The 15,000-nt window shown below is 47.8% G+C and overlaps 1 protein-coding gene across 1 annotated transcript in view; it reads left to right on the top strand.

Moving 5' to 3' along the window:
• megf8 (multiple EGF-like-domains 8) overlaps positions 1-15,000 on the top strand; it is a gene marked incomplete at both ends in the record, with an annotated part of 50,729 nt that overhangs the window by 17,574 nt on the left and 18,155 nt on the right. The window contains 15 exon segments of the mRNA XM_080857592.1: positions 3,154-3,285; positions 3,575-3,688; positions 4,121-4,204; positions 4,987-5,247; positions 5,808-5,992; positions 7,661-7,874; positions 8,280-8,538; positions 9,724-9,856; positions 11,139-11,401; positions 11,699-11,809; positions 12,138-12,256; positions 12,806-13,034; positions 13,246-13,417; positions 14,075-14,199; positions 14,696-14,734. Coding sequence (XP_080713718.1) covers positions 3,154-3,285; positions 3,575-3,688; positions 4,121-4,204; positions 4,987-5,247; positions 5,808-5,992; positions 7,661-7,874; positions 8,280-8,538; positions 9,724-9,856; positions 11,139-11,401; positions 11,699-11,809; positions 12,138-12,256; positions 12,806-13,034; positions 13,246-13,417; positions 14,075-14,199; positions 14,696-14,734 — 2,440 coding nt within the window.

Genomic DNA, 15,000 nt, shown 5'->3' with positions numbered 1-15,000 from the left:
ACAAAACCATCCGTCTAGCAAGGAAAGGTTATTTTTCCTACATTATTACAGAAAATGCCGGAAATTCCAGAGTTCTGTTCTCCACCATTGACCGGCTGCTAAACACTGTCCCTGCCCCCCCACTATCCTCAGCAGCTAAATGCGAAGAGTTTGCTCAGTTCTTCAAGAACAAAATAACATCGATCAGATCTAGTATCACTACTACTGGAGGTGAAATTGACATCAGTAGATCTTGCAACTTAACTATGAGCACTTTCACATGTATCACACTAAGTGAACTCTCTAAAATCATCATCGAATGTAAATCTACAACCTCAGATATTGATCCCATTCCCACTGCATTCTTTAAGCGAGTGTTTAATAGTGTCTCAGGTCCGGTCCTTGACATCATAAACACATCCCTTAGAACTGGCGTTTTCCCAGATGCCTTCAAAACAGCTGTTGTAAGGCCCCTATTAAAGAAACCCAAATTGGATACCAGTACACTAGCAAGCTATAGACCCATATCCAATCTTCCATTTATTAGTAAAGTCCTGGAAAAGATAGTATTAGTCCAAATAAATTCATATCTGGAAGAAAATAACATCTTGGAAGTCTTTCAGTCAGGTTTCAGAAAATATCACAGTACTGAAACCGCTCTCACCAAAATAATTAGCGACCTCAGACAAAACTCTGATGCAAATAAAGTTTCTATCCTTATCCTGTTAGATCTTACTGGGGCATTTGATACCATTGATCATGACATCCTAATCAATAGACTTGAAAATCTTATTGGGTTCTCTGAGTGTGTATTGAACTGGATCAAAACATATATTAGAGGAAGGAAGTTTTATGTCAGTCTAGGAGACCATATGTCCGAGAAACATGAAAGCTGCTACGGGGTTGCACAAGGGAGCTGTTTAGGTCCATTGCTCTTTTCTCTTTATATGTTACCACTCAGTGACATCATCAGAGAACATAGTATAGATTTTCATAGCTATGCGGATGACACACAATTGTATATTTCCGCTGAGCCAAATGATGCAACAGCAATAAACTCCATTACCAACTGTTTATTGGCAATAAACAAATGGATGAACAATAACTTTCTAAAACTCAATGAGGACAAAACTGAAGTCCTACTTATCGGCCCTAAATTAAAAAGAGAGATGCTCACCAAGAATCTAGGAGGTTTATCCCGGTGGATTAAACCTGAGGTGGTTAGTCTTGGTGTCACCCTGGACTCAGATTTGAATTTCAACTCCCACATTAACAAAGTCACCAAAACAGCTTTCTTTCACCTCAGGAACATAGCAAAGGTACGATCATTCTTAAACCAAAATGATGCCGAGAAGCTTATTCATGCTTTCATATCGAGCCGGCTAGACTACTGTAATTCACTTTTTACTGGTCTTCCCAAGAAAACAACTGTAAGACTCCAGCTCATTCAAAATTCTGCAGCTAGACTATTAACCAAAACTAAAAGGAGAGAACACATTAGTCCTGTCCTAGCTACTTTACACTGGCTTCCTGTTACCTTTAGAATTTACTTTAAGGTCCTCCTCCTCACATACAAAGCTCTAAATGGACAAGGACCTAGCTACATTGCTAACTCTCTTACTAACTACACACCAGCTAGAACACTGCGATCATCAGATACAGGTCTGTTACAGGTCACCAGAAGCAGTCATAAGAAGATTGGAGATGCAGCCTTTGTCAACTACGCCCCAAAATTATGGAACACATTACCCGTTAATATTAGGGAAGCAAACACGCTAGACACCTTCAAAAGGCAGCTTAAAACCTATCTTTTTACCAAAGCATTTTATTAATTTTATCTGGCACTTTTTATTTCTCTGTTCTCTTTGAAACTGTTTTACTTTTACTATTTCTCTGTAAAACTGTTTTGAGGGTACCATGGCACTGTCGGAAACCATATTGTGGCTCAATATATCACATATTATTCTCAGAGATATTTCCATAACAAATGTTCTAGTCCCCTAGGTGCAGTCACCTTCCTTAAGCCTGTAAAAGAGAGCTAGTGTCTCTCCCGAAGCCCTGAAGTGCGTTCGGTGGAAGAAGACGAAGAGGCCTCTGAAGGAAGGGTATAGAAGGAAGGGTGGCCTTTGGCCGGGGAAACATAGCTAGGGAAAATATTTAACAGGGTAGGTCGGAATCTATGGAGCAGCACTATGGTTTCGACTGCGCTAAATACCAGGCAGAAGGGTTTTATTACTTTTATTATGATTTTAATATTTTAAGCCTATCGGAACATCAGGTTCTGATACGATGTTGACCAATATTTTATTGCTCCTGCTGCTTGCTCTTATTGATTTTATGTAAAGCACTTTGAATTGCAACTCCTGTACGAAATGTGCTATATAAATAAAGTCTTACTTACTTACTTACTTACAGAGTTCCACTCACACCAGGACAATTAGCCTTTTCTTGCCAGCATACAAGTCAGTCACCCTCCTCTCCAGAGCACGTATGTGACTGTGACCTCATATGACTGTCCTCTCCTCCCCTCTGTCTCTCACTCACACGTATGTGACTGTGACCTCATATGACTGTCCTCTCCTCCCCTCTGTCTCTCACTCACACGTATGTGACTGTGACCTCATATGACTGTCCTCTCCTCTCCTCTGTCTCTTGATCACACACACACGTATGTGACTGTGACCTCATATGACTGTCCTCTCCTCCCCTCTGTCTCTCACTCACACGTTCAGTTGACTGTGACCTCATATGACTGTCCTCTCCTCTCCTCTGTCTCTCACTCACACGTATGTGACTGTGACCTCATATGACTGCCCTCTCCTCCCCTCTGTCTCTCACTCACACGTTCAGTTGACTGTGACCTCATATGACTGTCCTCTCCTCCCCTCTATCTCTCACTCACACGTTCAGTTGACTGAAGAGGTTAGATCGAAGTGTAGTCTGTGTCCCATTGATGTCCTTCAGAGCTCCAGGCTTTGATCGAGGCCCTTCAGAGCTGTGGTTAGTGGTTACAGGAAAGATTTGGTATGATGGAAGCCTTAACCCCAAAGACAACATGTGGTTCAATACTAAATGTTTCACTTAGAATAGATAATAGATAAGATAAGTGTCTAATCTCTCTCTCTCTCTCTCTCTCTCTCTCTCTCTCTCTCTCTCTCTCTCTCTATCTCTTAGGAGGCAAACATGTGGGGAGTGCCTGGCTAACTCTAGTCAGTGTGCTTGGTGTGAATCAGCCCAGACGTGCTTCTACTTTGCGGCGTACCTCACCAAGTTCCCCTATGGAGAGTGCCGGGATTGGTACGACAGGTAAATGGCACCCAGCAGTTCTTGATTAACCAGCAGTTCTAAGCATGAGATTAATAAACTAATCAATCTGATTTAAACATCTGATGCCACATTTGTCTGTCAGTTTACATTTATAGTGAGTGACGTTGTCTTTTCTTCAATCACTTTCTTCCCTGCTTTCTGTCGTCTTACTTCCTCTGCCCCCCTGCCTCTTGCTCTCTCTCTCTTTCTCTCTCTGTCTGTCTCTCTTTCTCTCTCTCTTTCTTTCTCTCTCTCTGTCTCTCTCTCTCTCTCTCTCTCTCTCTCTCAGTGTTCACTCCGTGCCCCAGTGTAAGGAGTGTTCCGCTCTGAACACGTGCTCCGAGTGCCTGCAGACATTCCAGTGTGGCTGGTGTGGTGACTATAACAACCCCACCATCGGCAGGTACAGGAACACACACTCACACTCACATTCTCGCACACACACACACACACACTCACACTCACACTCACACTCACACTCACACTCACACTCACACTCACACTCACACTCACACTCACACTCACACTCACACTCACACTCAACCCTTGGCAGGTACAGGAGCACACACACACACACACACACACACACACACACACACACACACACACACACACTCACACACAACCCCACTTTTTGTGAAGTTCTCCAAATTACTCCTCACAGTCCTCTAGCAGGCGCTTAAGTAAACCTTGGTGTTTGTACCCAGTCATGGCTCTGTAAATGGGAAGCAAACTATTTGATCGGCCTTTCAGCTCAAATATCAAGAACCATTCACCAGAATCGCAGACTCTACCTTTAAAATGTGCTTTTGCTGTATGTGTCTGTGTGTGACAGGTGTCTGAAAGGTGATTGGTCAGGGATGGAGGACCCGTCGGCCAATAACTGCAGCGTGGCTGTGGCAGAGGTCCGAGCCTCCAGGTAAGACCACCGACGGGGGTTTCAGAGTCACACACAGAAACGTTTCTCCCTACACACACACACAGACACTCATGAATGCACACACTCTCTCTCTCTCTGTCTTACACACACACACACACACACACACACATACACACACTAACCTTATCCATCCACACGGTGACAACTTTTTCCCTCTCTCCTGTTGCCTCCTCTCCTCCTGTCTCCTCCCCTCTCCTCCTGTCTCCTCCCCTCTCCTCCCTTCTCTCCTGTCTCCTCCCCTGTCTCCTGTCTCCTCCCCTCTCTCCTGTCTCCTCCACTCTCCTCCTGTCTCCTCCTCCTCTCTCCTCTCCTCCTCCCCTCTCTCCTGTCTCTTCCCCCCTCTCCTCTCCTCCTCCCCTCTCTCCTCTCCTCTTCCTCTCTCCTGTCTCTTCCCCTCTCCTCCTGTCTCCTCCTTCTCTCTCCTCTCCTCCTCCTCTCTCCTGTCTCTTCCCCCCTCTCCTCCCCTCTCTCCACTCTCCTCCTGTCTCCTCCTCCTCTCTCCTCTCCTCCTCCCCTCTCTCCTGTCTCTTCCCCCCTCTCCTCCTGTCTCCTCCCCTCTCTCCTCTCCTCTTCCTCTCTCCTGTCTCTTCCCCTCTCCTCCTGTCTCCTCCTTCTCTCTCCTCTCCTCCTCCTCTCTCCTGTCTCTTCCCCCCTCTCCTCCCCTCTCTCCCCTCTCCTCCCCTCTCTCCTGCCTCCTCCTCTCCTCTCCTCCCCTCTCTCCTGCCTCCTCCTCTCCTCTCCTCCCCTCTCTCCTATTGAAGGCCGGAGCCCCCCACCTTGTCCCCTCCGCTGCCACAGGAGCTGGAGATGGAGGAGTTTGAGGAGCTGCTGGAGGGCCTGGAGGGCATGGGGGGCCAGAGTGACTCCGTGTGGTCGTACCCCTCCTGCCCGGACGTGGAGGAGTGCCGCCTCGGCCTGCACAACTGCCACCCCTCCGCCACCTGCATCAACACGCCCACCTCCTACGAGTGCCACTGCGACCGCGGCTACACCGGGGACGGCGTGCAGCACTGCAACCAGACGTGAGTGTGACGTGTGTGTGTGTGTGTGTGTGTGTGTGTCTGTGTGTCTGTGTGTCTGTCTGTCTGTCTGTCTGTCTGTCTGTCTCATTCTCTCTCTCTCTCTCTCTCTCTCTCTCTCTCTCTCTCTCTGGCTATCTCTCATACTCATCATACCATGCATATGCCTCTATTCTCTTTATCATTAACACCCACACACTAATGCATCTGTCTTTCTCTCTCTCGCTCTCTCTCTCTCTGTGCCATTTGTTTTTTTCTCTCTGATGTTAACACTGGTATAGCAGTGAAGTAATGTGTGTCAAGCTGAATGCAGCTGATGAGCTGAATGTAAAGCTGCTTTTGTCTGTGTGTGTGTGTGTTTGTCTGTGTGTGTGTCTCTGTTTGTGTCTGTGTGAGTGTGTCTGTGTGTGTGTGTCTGTGTGTGTGTGTGTGTGTGTGTGTGTGTGTGTGTGTGTGTGTGTGTGTGTGTGTGTGTGTGTGTGTGTGTGTGTGTGTGTGTGTGTGTGTGTGTGTGTGTGTGTGTGTGTGTGTGTGTGTGTGTGTGTGTGTGTGTGTGTGTCCAGCTGCTATAATGAGTGCAGAGAGGGCCGGTGCAGTGGCAGCCCCAGGTTCGAGTGTGAGTGCTCCCTGGGCTGGACCTCGGACCCGGCCACGCTGGTGCTGAGCGGGGTGGAGTGTGACGTCGACTGCGGCTGCAACTTCCACAGCACCTGCATCACAGCTCCTGGCATCTGTGACGACTGCCAAGGTAAGCCTGTGTGTGTGTGTGTGTGTGTGTGTGTGTGTGTGTGTGTGTGTGTGTGTGTGTGTGTGTGTGTCCGAGCATGGGGCGTGTGTGTGTGTGTGTCTCTGTATGTATGAGTCAGCTGGAACTAACCACTGATGACGTACTTAAACCACTGCTGTCATGAGATGATCAAATTTCCAACGCATTGAGTTTTGCCCAGAGAACATTTGCTCTCCTTTGTTTTGGAGATCGAAACACTTGGCTAGATAAAAGGTTCTTAACAGTTTTCTTTCCCAATGTGTTGCAAGGCAAAGGGAGGTTTATTTTTTCTCCTCCTAGATCCAGTGTCAATAGTTCTCCTTTAAGATCCAGTGTCAATAGTTCTCCTTTAAGATCCAGTGTCAATAGTTCTTCCTAGATCCAGTGTCAATAGTTCTCTTCCTAGATCCAGTGTCAATAGTTCTCTTCCTAGATCCAGTGTCAATAGTTCTCTTCCTAGATACAGTGTCAATAGTTCTCTTCCTAGATACAGTGTCAATAGTTCTCTTCCTAGATACAGTGTCAATAGTTCTCTTCCTAGATACAGTGTCAATAATTCTCTTCCTAGATCCAGTGTCAATAGTTCTCTTCCTAGATACAGTGTCAATAGTTCTCTTCCTAGATCCAGTGTCAATAGTTCTCTTCCTAGATACAGTGTCAATAATTCTCTTCCTAGATCCAGTGTCAATAGTTCTCTTCCTAGATCCAGTGTCAATAGTTCTCTTCCTAGATACAGTGTCAATAGTTCTCTTCCTAGATACAGTGTCAATAGTTCTCTTCCTAGATACAGTGTCAATAGTTCTCTTCCTAGATCTAGTGTCAATAGTTCTCTTCCTAGATCCAGTGTCAATAGTTATCTTCCTAGATCCAGTGTCAATAGTTCTCTTCCTAGATACAGTGTCAATAATTCTCTTCCTAGATCCAGTGTCAATAGTTCTCTTCCTAGATCCAGTGTCAATAGTTCTCTTCCTAGATACAGTGTCAATAGTTCTCTTCCTAGATACAGTGTCAATAGTTCTCTTCCTAGATACAGTGTCAATAGTTCACAGCCAACATACCAAAGTGAATGTAAATGGGACAAAGTGTCCTGACATCACAGACTATTTCCCAGCACCTGTTATTTGTCTCCATGGTTATTTGTATCCATTATTTGTCTCCATGGTGACTGTCCCCATGACGCCATGACACATCTTGTAGAGGCCAGGTTGCAGCTCTCCTCTCCCAAATAACTGACCACCGCCGCCAGCTGTGTGCGATGCCTGTCCCGTAAAGAGTCAGATGAGCGGTCAGCAGCTCCTCGTGGCTACATTGCTTAGCACAACAAAGCCATTTTTCAAGGGTTCTTCTTTCAGAAGGTTTAGCACCTACTCTGAGTTAGCTAACACAGGTTTGTCCCTAAACCACGTCCTTGGAATACTCCCCTAGTTTCTCAGACTGCCAAGAAAAAGAGGCTCTATTTACCCAATTCACTAAAGACACTTGTCAAGCCATTTCAACACTTACTTCAGTAAAACTCTGTGATCACAAGTTAAACTCCTCTCCTCTCCCCTCCCCTCCCCTCCCCTCCCCTCTCCTCTCCTCTCCTCTCCTCCCCCTCCCCTCCTCTCCTCTCCTCTCCTCCCCTCTCCTCTCCTCTCTCCTCCCCTCCAGACTGGACGACGGGGCCCCACTGTGAGGTGTGTCGGGCGGGCAGCTTCGGCTCGGCGCTGGCAGGGGGCGGGGGCTGCGTGTCATGCCAGTGTAACGGCCACGGCGACCCACTGCAGGGCTACTGCCACAACCAGACGGGCCAGTGCTACTGCACCCACAACACCCAGGGCCCGCTCTGCGACACCTGCCTGCCCGGTTACTACGGCGACCCCAGGTATGGGGGGGGGGGGGGGAAGGGGTCACAGGGAGGGGGATTCAATTGACCAGAGAGGGGGGGGATCATTTGTTTGTATTTATGTTTGTTATTGTGTTTCTTGTAATCAACAACAAAGTGTCTCCCTTCAAGCTTTGATCAGCTGCTTGGGTGTTGACCAGTTCATACTGATAGGGGTCAGCTAAGCAATACAGCTTCACTGGACAATGATAGTGTCAGGGTAGTGGATCAAATCACACTATGAGACTTCCCTCTGCTGTGTTATTTCCATCCTTTCTGAAAAATAATATATCTCTCTCTCTCTTTTTTTATTTCTCTCTCTCACACTCACTCTCTTCTTCTCTCTCTCTCTCTCTCTCTCTCTCTCTCTCCCCCCCTCTCTCTCTCTCTCCTTCTCCCCCTCAGGAACAACGGCACGTGTTTCCGTCAGTGCCAGGGCCGCTCTGTGGTTCTGGCCCCCTCCTCGTCCTCCTCCTCCCCCCTGCCCCTGTCCTCCTCTCTGGGGTGGCACCGGGCGGTGGGTGAGTACGGGGCTCAGGGCGGCGGTCTGTCCCACTGCCTGTGGGTGCTCTCCGTCTCCCAGGACCTGGTGCCCTGTGCGCCCGGCCAGCCCTGCCCGTCTGTGGCCCTCACCCTCCACCCCGACTCACACACACAGTGCAGCGTGAGTATACACACACACACACACACACACACACACACACACACACACACACACACACAGTGCAGCGTGAGTACTGAGTGAATACACACACACACACACACACACAATCTCTTACACACACACACACACACACAGACACACACACAATCACTATGCTGGCATCTATGGTTATTTATGTCTACTTGTTCTGTTTGTGCACTCAAACACATATGACCACTAATTAGGGCTGTAACGATACACCTACCTCACGATTCGATTCGTATCACGATTCTTGACCCACGGTTCGATACACCCCACGATATTATTATTATTTTTTTTTTTTTTTTTTTTTACCTCGCAATTTTTTAAATATATTTTCTAATTCACATTAGAATAAGTATGAGCTATACAACAATGAAGAAACAATTTATAGCCAAATATTGAGGTTTTTATTACTCAAAGCAATGCTGTTGAAAAACATTCAACAAACTTCGGAACCTGTTATCTATCTGCAGAGCAAATGTCAGGCTCATACAAAAACATTAACGTGAATTAATTGATGCTAATACCTAGCGCGGTCTCTATAGGATTTCCCATATACGTTAGCATTAAGCTAACGTATTTTCTACCACAGTAAAACATGCAATACTATGTGATTGTTTTTAGAAAACGAATGTTACGTGATGAGATTACTAAAATGTAGTCTGCATGTCTGCTCAGTTTAGCAGTACACCCAAGCAAAGGTTTGAAAAGAACTTCAAGCTTCAGACTTTCTGTTAGGGAAACAGCTTTCTATCTGCCAAGCAAATAGCAGGCTCATGACAACACGCGCAACCTTTGGGAGCATGAACTGCACTGAGTAAATTTTGCGCAACAATTAACCCCAACGCTGAAGCAAGCAGCCGCCTTTACTAGCGAACCAAACTTTTTGTATCAAGTGACCGCTGAGGGCATGTCGCGGTTCTGCCTCCTCGCATCGCGATGCAGGTTCGTGACCCAGAGTGTCGCGATTTCTCGGTTCGATCCAATATCGTTACAGCCCTACCACTAATCCATTTGTCAAGAACCAAGTCGTTACATGTTGACTTTCAAACTCTCTCTGTTTCTCTCTCTCTCTGTCTCTGTCTCTGTCTCTCTCTCTCTCTCTCTGTCTCTGTTTCTCTGTCTCTCTCTACGTACATCTTTCTGTCTCTCTCTGTCCCGCAGAACTCTTTTGTGTACGTGTTCGACGGCCTCCCTCGCTTCCTGGGAAATGGAGTGGTGCACTCCGATCACAACCTGATTGGAGCATTCTGTGGCACAACGCGCTCTCAGCCAATCACAGTGGAAGCCGTCTCTGGTCAGTCACCTCCCCAGTGATGTCTCTCTTTTGATATGTATACGTGCCGTCCGCTACACAGCTTAGGTTCTTTTCTTATACGTGTTATGTTCGAAAGCTAGAGCCGTTGGCTACAAAGCTTGGGCTATTATCTTATGTGTGATATGTTCGAAAACTAGAGCCGTCCGATACACAGTTTAGGCACTTTTCTTATACGTGTTATGTTCGAAAGCTAGAGCCGTCCGCTTTACATCTTGGGCTGTGATCATCGTTTTTTTCTTATAATTAAATGCTTTGACCTGCGGTTTTCTTATAGAAGAAAGCGATAGCATTAACGTTAGGTAATAGGCTAGTTTAGCTTGCGATTGAAATAAACACAAAGACAAACCAGAAACTCTTAGGACACATCCAGTTTTTCTCGAATTAATATCGGTGATACAGCTTAACCGGCATGTCATAAATTTCACTGTGCTCTGACTATAATAAGTGTGTCCACTCCTATCTTTCCAGCTATGGGACACGACAGGTCTTGCTTTACTCTTGCTTACAGCTTGATGTAGGGTGCTGTTTTTTTCCTGAAAAGTTGAACTTTTTTCAACCAAAACAAGCAAAAATCACACAGCTTCAGTAAGAAAATGCCACTGTTGTTAAACCGGTGTTTAAAAAAAGCTCAGGATGTTTCTGAAAACACGGTCTACACCATCATTATGTGAAACAGACACTGACAGCTTCAGAAAAAAAAGACATTACGTGAGATGTAAACACATCCATAAATGTGTGTCCATTCAACATTTCCCCCATCATGTACAGTACCAGTCAAAAGTTTGGACACATCTTCTCATTTTTGGAGAAGTTATTTCTTTACTTTTATTATTTTCTGCATGGTAGATAACTTTTTTTTTGTTTAGTACATCATTCCATATGTGTTCTTTTGTAGTTTAAATGTCTTCAGTAATAATCTACAATGTAGAAAATAATAAAAGTAAAGAAAAACGCTTTTCTGGTACTGTATTTCTGAGGCTGAGTCGATGTCTTTGTACCTCCCCCTCCAACCCCGTCCTGTGCCAAACGTCCCTCATATACATTCACATTCAGTCATTTAGCTGCATATGCTTTTATCCAAAGCGACGTACAAGGAATTTGCATTTATACATCAGGAGCAGTCTGGGGTTCCGTTAATTGCTCAAGGACACTTCCACACTTGGTAAGGAGGAGTGGGGAACTGAACTAGCAACCTTCCAACCTTCGATTACTAAACGACTCGTCTACCCCCCGCTGTCCCCCCCCTGATGTCCCCCCCCAGGTGTGATCTCCGTCTACTTCGAGGCCAACGTGTCCTCCACCCAGCCGCAGGGCTTCAACGCCTCCTTCTGGGTGCGGCGCTGTGAGGTGGGGGCTTCTGGGAAAGAGGAGGAGGAGGAGGACGATGCTCCGTCGTGCCCGGCCGGCGCCCGCTGCCACAAGGGCCTGTGCCAGTGTCCCCGTAGTTACGGAGGACCCCAGTGTGACCGACCCATCTGCCCCAAGGACTGTGGCCTAGAGGACAACAGAGGAACCTGCAACATGGTAAGATAGGGCTCTTGGACTGTGTGTGTGTGTGTGTGTGTGTGTGTGTGTGTGTGTGTGTGTGTGTGTGTGTGTGTGTGTGTGTGTGTGTGTGTGTGTGTGTGTGTGTGTGTGTGTGTGTGTGTGTGTGTGTGTGTGTGTGTGCTGCTTGTTTAATCTTCCCCCTGTGGTCCGCAGACGCTCTGAGTGTGTGTGTGTGTACTGCGTGTTTAATCTTCTCCCTGTGGTTTGCAGACGCTCAGAGAGTGTGTGTGTGTGTGTGTACTGCGTGCGTAATGTTCTCCCTGTGGTTGGCAGACGCTGGGAGTGTGTGTGTGCGCTGACGGGTGGGCCGGTGCTGACTGCTCGTCCCCTTCCACTCCCAACACTCTGGTGTGGAGGACCCTGCTGGACACTCAGCTCACAGCCGTGAGTCAATGCAGAATACACACACACACACACACACACACACACACACATCCTTCCACTCCCAACACTCTGGTGTGGAGGACCCTGCTGGACACTCAGCTCACAGCCGTGAGTCAATGAAGAATACACACACACACACACACACACACACACACACACACACACACACACACACACACACATCCTTCCACTCCCAACACTCTGGTGTGGAGGACCCTGCTGGACACTCAGCTCACAGCCGTGAGTCAATGAAGAATACACACACACACACTCTCTTCCTTAGACCAAGGGCTTGCAGGTACTAAGGCGTCTCCCCTGTCCCCCACAGAACCAGGCCCATCGCTTCCTGCACAGGATGGGTCACTCCATGGTGGCCGGGCCTCAGAACACGCTCTGGATGTACGGCGGCCTCTCGCTCTCACAGGGCATTCTGGGAAACGTCTACAGGTAGGAGAGCTTGGCTCTGGGTGACGTCTTTAAGCCTCATTTAACCAACTGCCCTGTCAGACTCTGTGTGGTCTTTCATTTAACCAACTGCCCTGTCAAACTCTGTGTAGTCTGTGGCGGAGGTTGAAATGAATAGCAGTTAATCGCATCAAAATCCTGCTCAAAGTCTTGTAGAATAACAAATAGTGTTTTATCTCTGTAGTTATAATATTAATATTATTGGTTGTAAATGGGCATAGGTGATTTGGTGACTTATGAAGCTCAGTTATTTTCTGATGTTGAATGGTATTGTTTTCTGATTGGTTGACATGTGGTTGAATGGTGCTGTTTTCTGATTGGTTGACATGTGGTTGAATGGTGCTGTTTTCTGATTGGTTGACATGTGGTTGAATAGTGCTGTTTTCTGATTGGTTCAGGTGATTGAATAGTGCTGTTTTCTGATTGGTTCAGGTGGTTGAATGGTGCTGTTTTCTGATTGGTTCAGGTGATTGAATAGTGCTGTTTTCTGATTGGTTCAGGTGAATGAATGCTGTTTTCTGATTGGTTCAGGTACTCCGTGCCTGAGAGGCGATGGACTCAGATGCTGACGAGTTCCGTGGGGGAAGGCTCCGCCCCCTCGGCTCGCTACCACCACGCCGCCGCCCTGGTGTCCAATCACGAGCCCATGTCAGCCGCCACTCACAGCATGATGCTGGTGGTGGGCGGAGCCACGCAGAAGGGCGTCGCCTCGGATACGTGGAGCCTGAACCTGAGCAGCCTGGTGTGGAGAGAATACAAGGTGCTCACTAACTCTTATTTTCATCTCCTTTTTTTTTATCTTTTATTTTTATCCCCCCTTTTGTTTTCATGTCTGTTCACGTTCTACTGTCAGAGAATGGTTCAGCTCCAATTGCCTTTCCGGTTGAATCAGATTACCTTTTAGGATTTAAGAGATAATAAAGTCAAAAGTACATTTTTCCTATTTTTCCGTCATCCTCTCCGTCTTGTAGAGCTCGCTGGTGCCCCCGGTGGCGGGCCACACCCTAACGGTGCGCAGAGACTCCTCTGTGCTGCTGATTGGGGGATACTCCCCTGAGAACGGCTTCAACCAGCTCCTGCTGGAGTTCAGCCCGCAGACGGGCAACTGGACCATCGCCCAACACACTGGAACTCCACCCACAGGTACACACACACACACACACACACACACACACACACACACACACACAGGTACACACACACTGGCACTCCACACACAGGTACACACACACACACACACACCCACAGGTACACACACACTGGCACTCGTACAAACACCGGCACTCCACGCACACACACTGGCACTCCACCCATACACACACACACACACACCCACAGGCACACACACACACCCACAGGTACACACACACTGGCACTCCACACACACCCACACACACACACACACACACACACACACACACACACCCACAGGCACACACACACACCCACAGGTACACACACACTGGCACTCCACACACACCCACACACACACACACACACACACACACACACACACACCCATAGGTACACACACACACCCACAGGTACACACACACTGGCACTCCACACACAGGTACACACAGGTACACACTTCATGAATAAAAATGGGTTAGTCCTGAAACCTTAAATGATCAACAGGAGCAGCGCTCCATATTAAGTAAGACAATAAAGGATTTCAATTCAATTCCAATTCAATTATGTGTCCTTACAACTATCCAATGTTTATTTTATTTCAATGTGCAGTGATTAAAAATCTCCTGTCCTCCATATTAACTCTCTGCTCTCTGGTCTCTGCGTCAGGTCTGTACGGCCACACGGCAGTGTATCACGAGCAGACGGACGCCGTCTACGTGTTTGGAGGATACCGCTTCCACGTGGAGGCGGTGGAACCATCCGGAGAACTCTACACCCTCTACTACCCCAACCTCACCTGGTCCCTGCTGGTGCCCTCACAGGGCAACAAGGTATTACCCCCCTCCCCCCTCTCACAGGGCAACAAGGTATTACCCCCCTCCCCCCTCTCACAGGGCAACAAGGTATTACCCCCCTCCCCCCTCTCACAGGGCAACAAGGTATTACCCCCCTCCCCCCTCTCACAGGGCAACAAGGTAATACCCCCCCCTTCCTATCACAGGGCAACAAGGTAATACCCCCCCCCCCCCCCCCCTCTCACACTCTCTACTACCCCAACCTCACCTGGTCCCTGCTGGTCCCCTCACAGGGCAACAAGGTATTACCCCCCTCCCCCCTCTCACAGGGCAACAAGGTATTACCCCCCTCCCCCCTCTCACAGGGCAACAAGGTAATACCCCCCCCTTCCTATCACAGGGCAACAAGGTAATACCCCCCCCCCCCCCTCCTCCTCTCACAGGGCAACAAGGTAATACCCCCACTCCACCTCACACTCTCTACTACCCCAACCTCACCTGGTCACTGCTGGTCCCCTCACAGGGCAACAAGGTAATAACCCCCCCTCCCCCCCCTCCTCTCACAGGGCAACAAGGTATTACCACCCCCCCCCCCCCCCTCCCCTCACAGGGCAACAAGGTAATACCCCCCCCCCCCCCCCCCCACAGGGAAACAAGGTAATACAAACCTTCAAACTTTGTCGCGTAGGTCTTGTAAAGGACACTTATGCTATGTATTTTTCACTTTTCTAAACTTTGTACTTTTTAAGTTATTAAAGAAAAACGAATCTAAATTTTCCCATTGACTTACATTGGGCC

The sequence above is a fragment of the Sprattus sprattus genome, assembly GCF_963457725.1.
Source record: "Sprattus sprattus genome assembly, chromosome: 19".
NCBI classification, from domain to species: Eukaryota; Metazoa; Chordata; class Actinopteri; order Clupeiformes; family Clupeidae; genus Sprattus; species Sprattus sprattus.
This window is presented reverse-complemented; position numbering and strand designations above follow the sequence as displayed.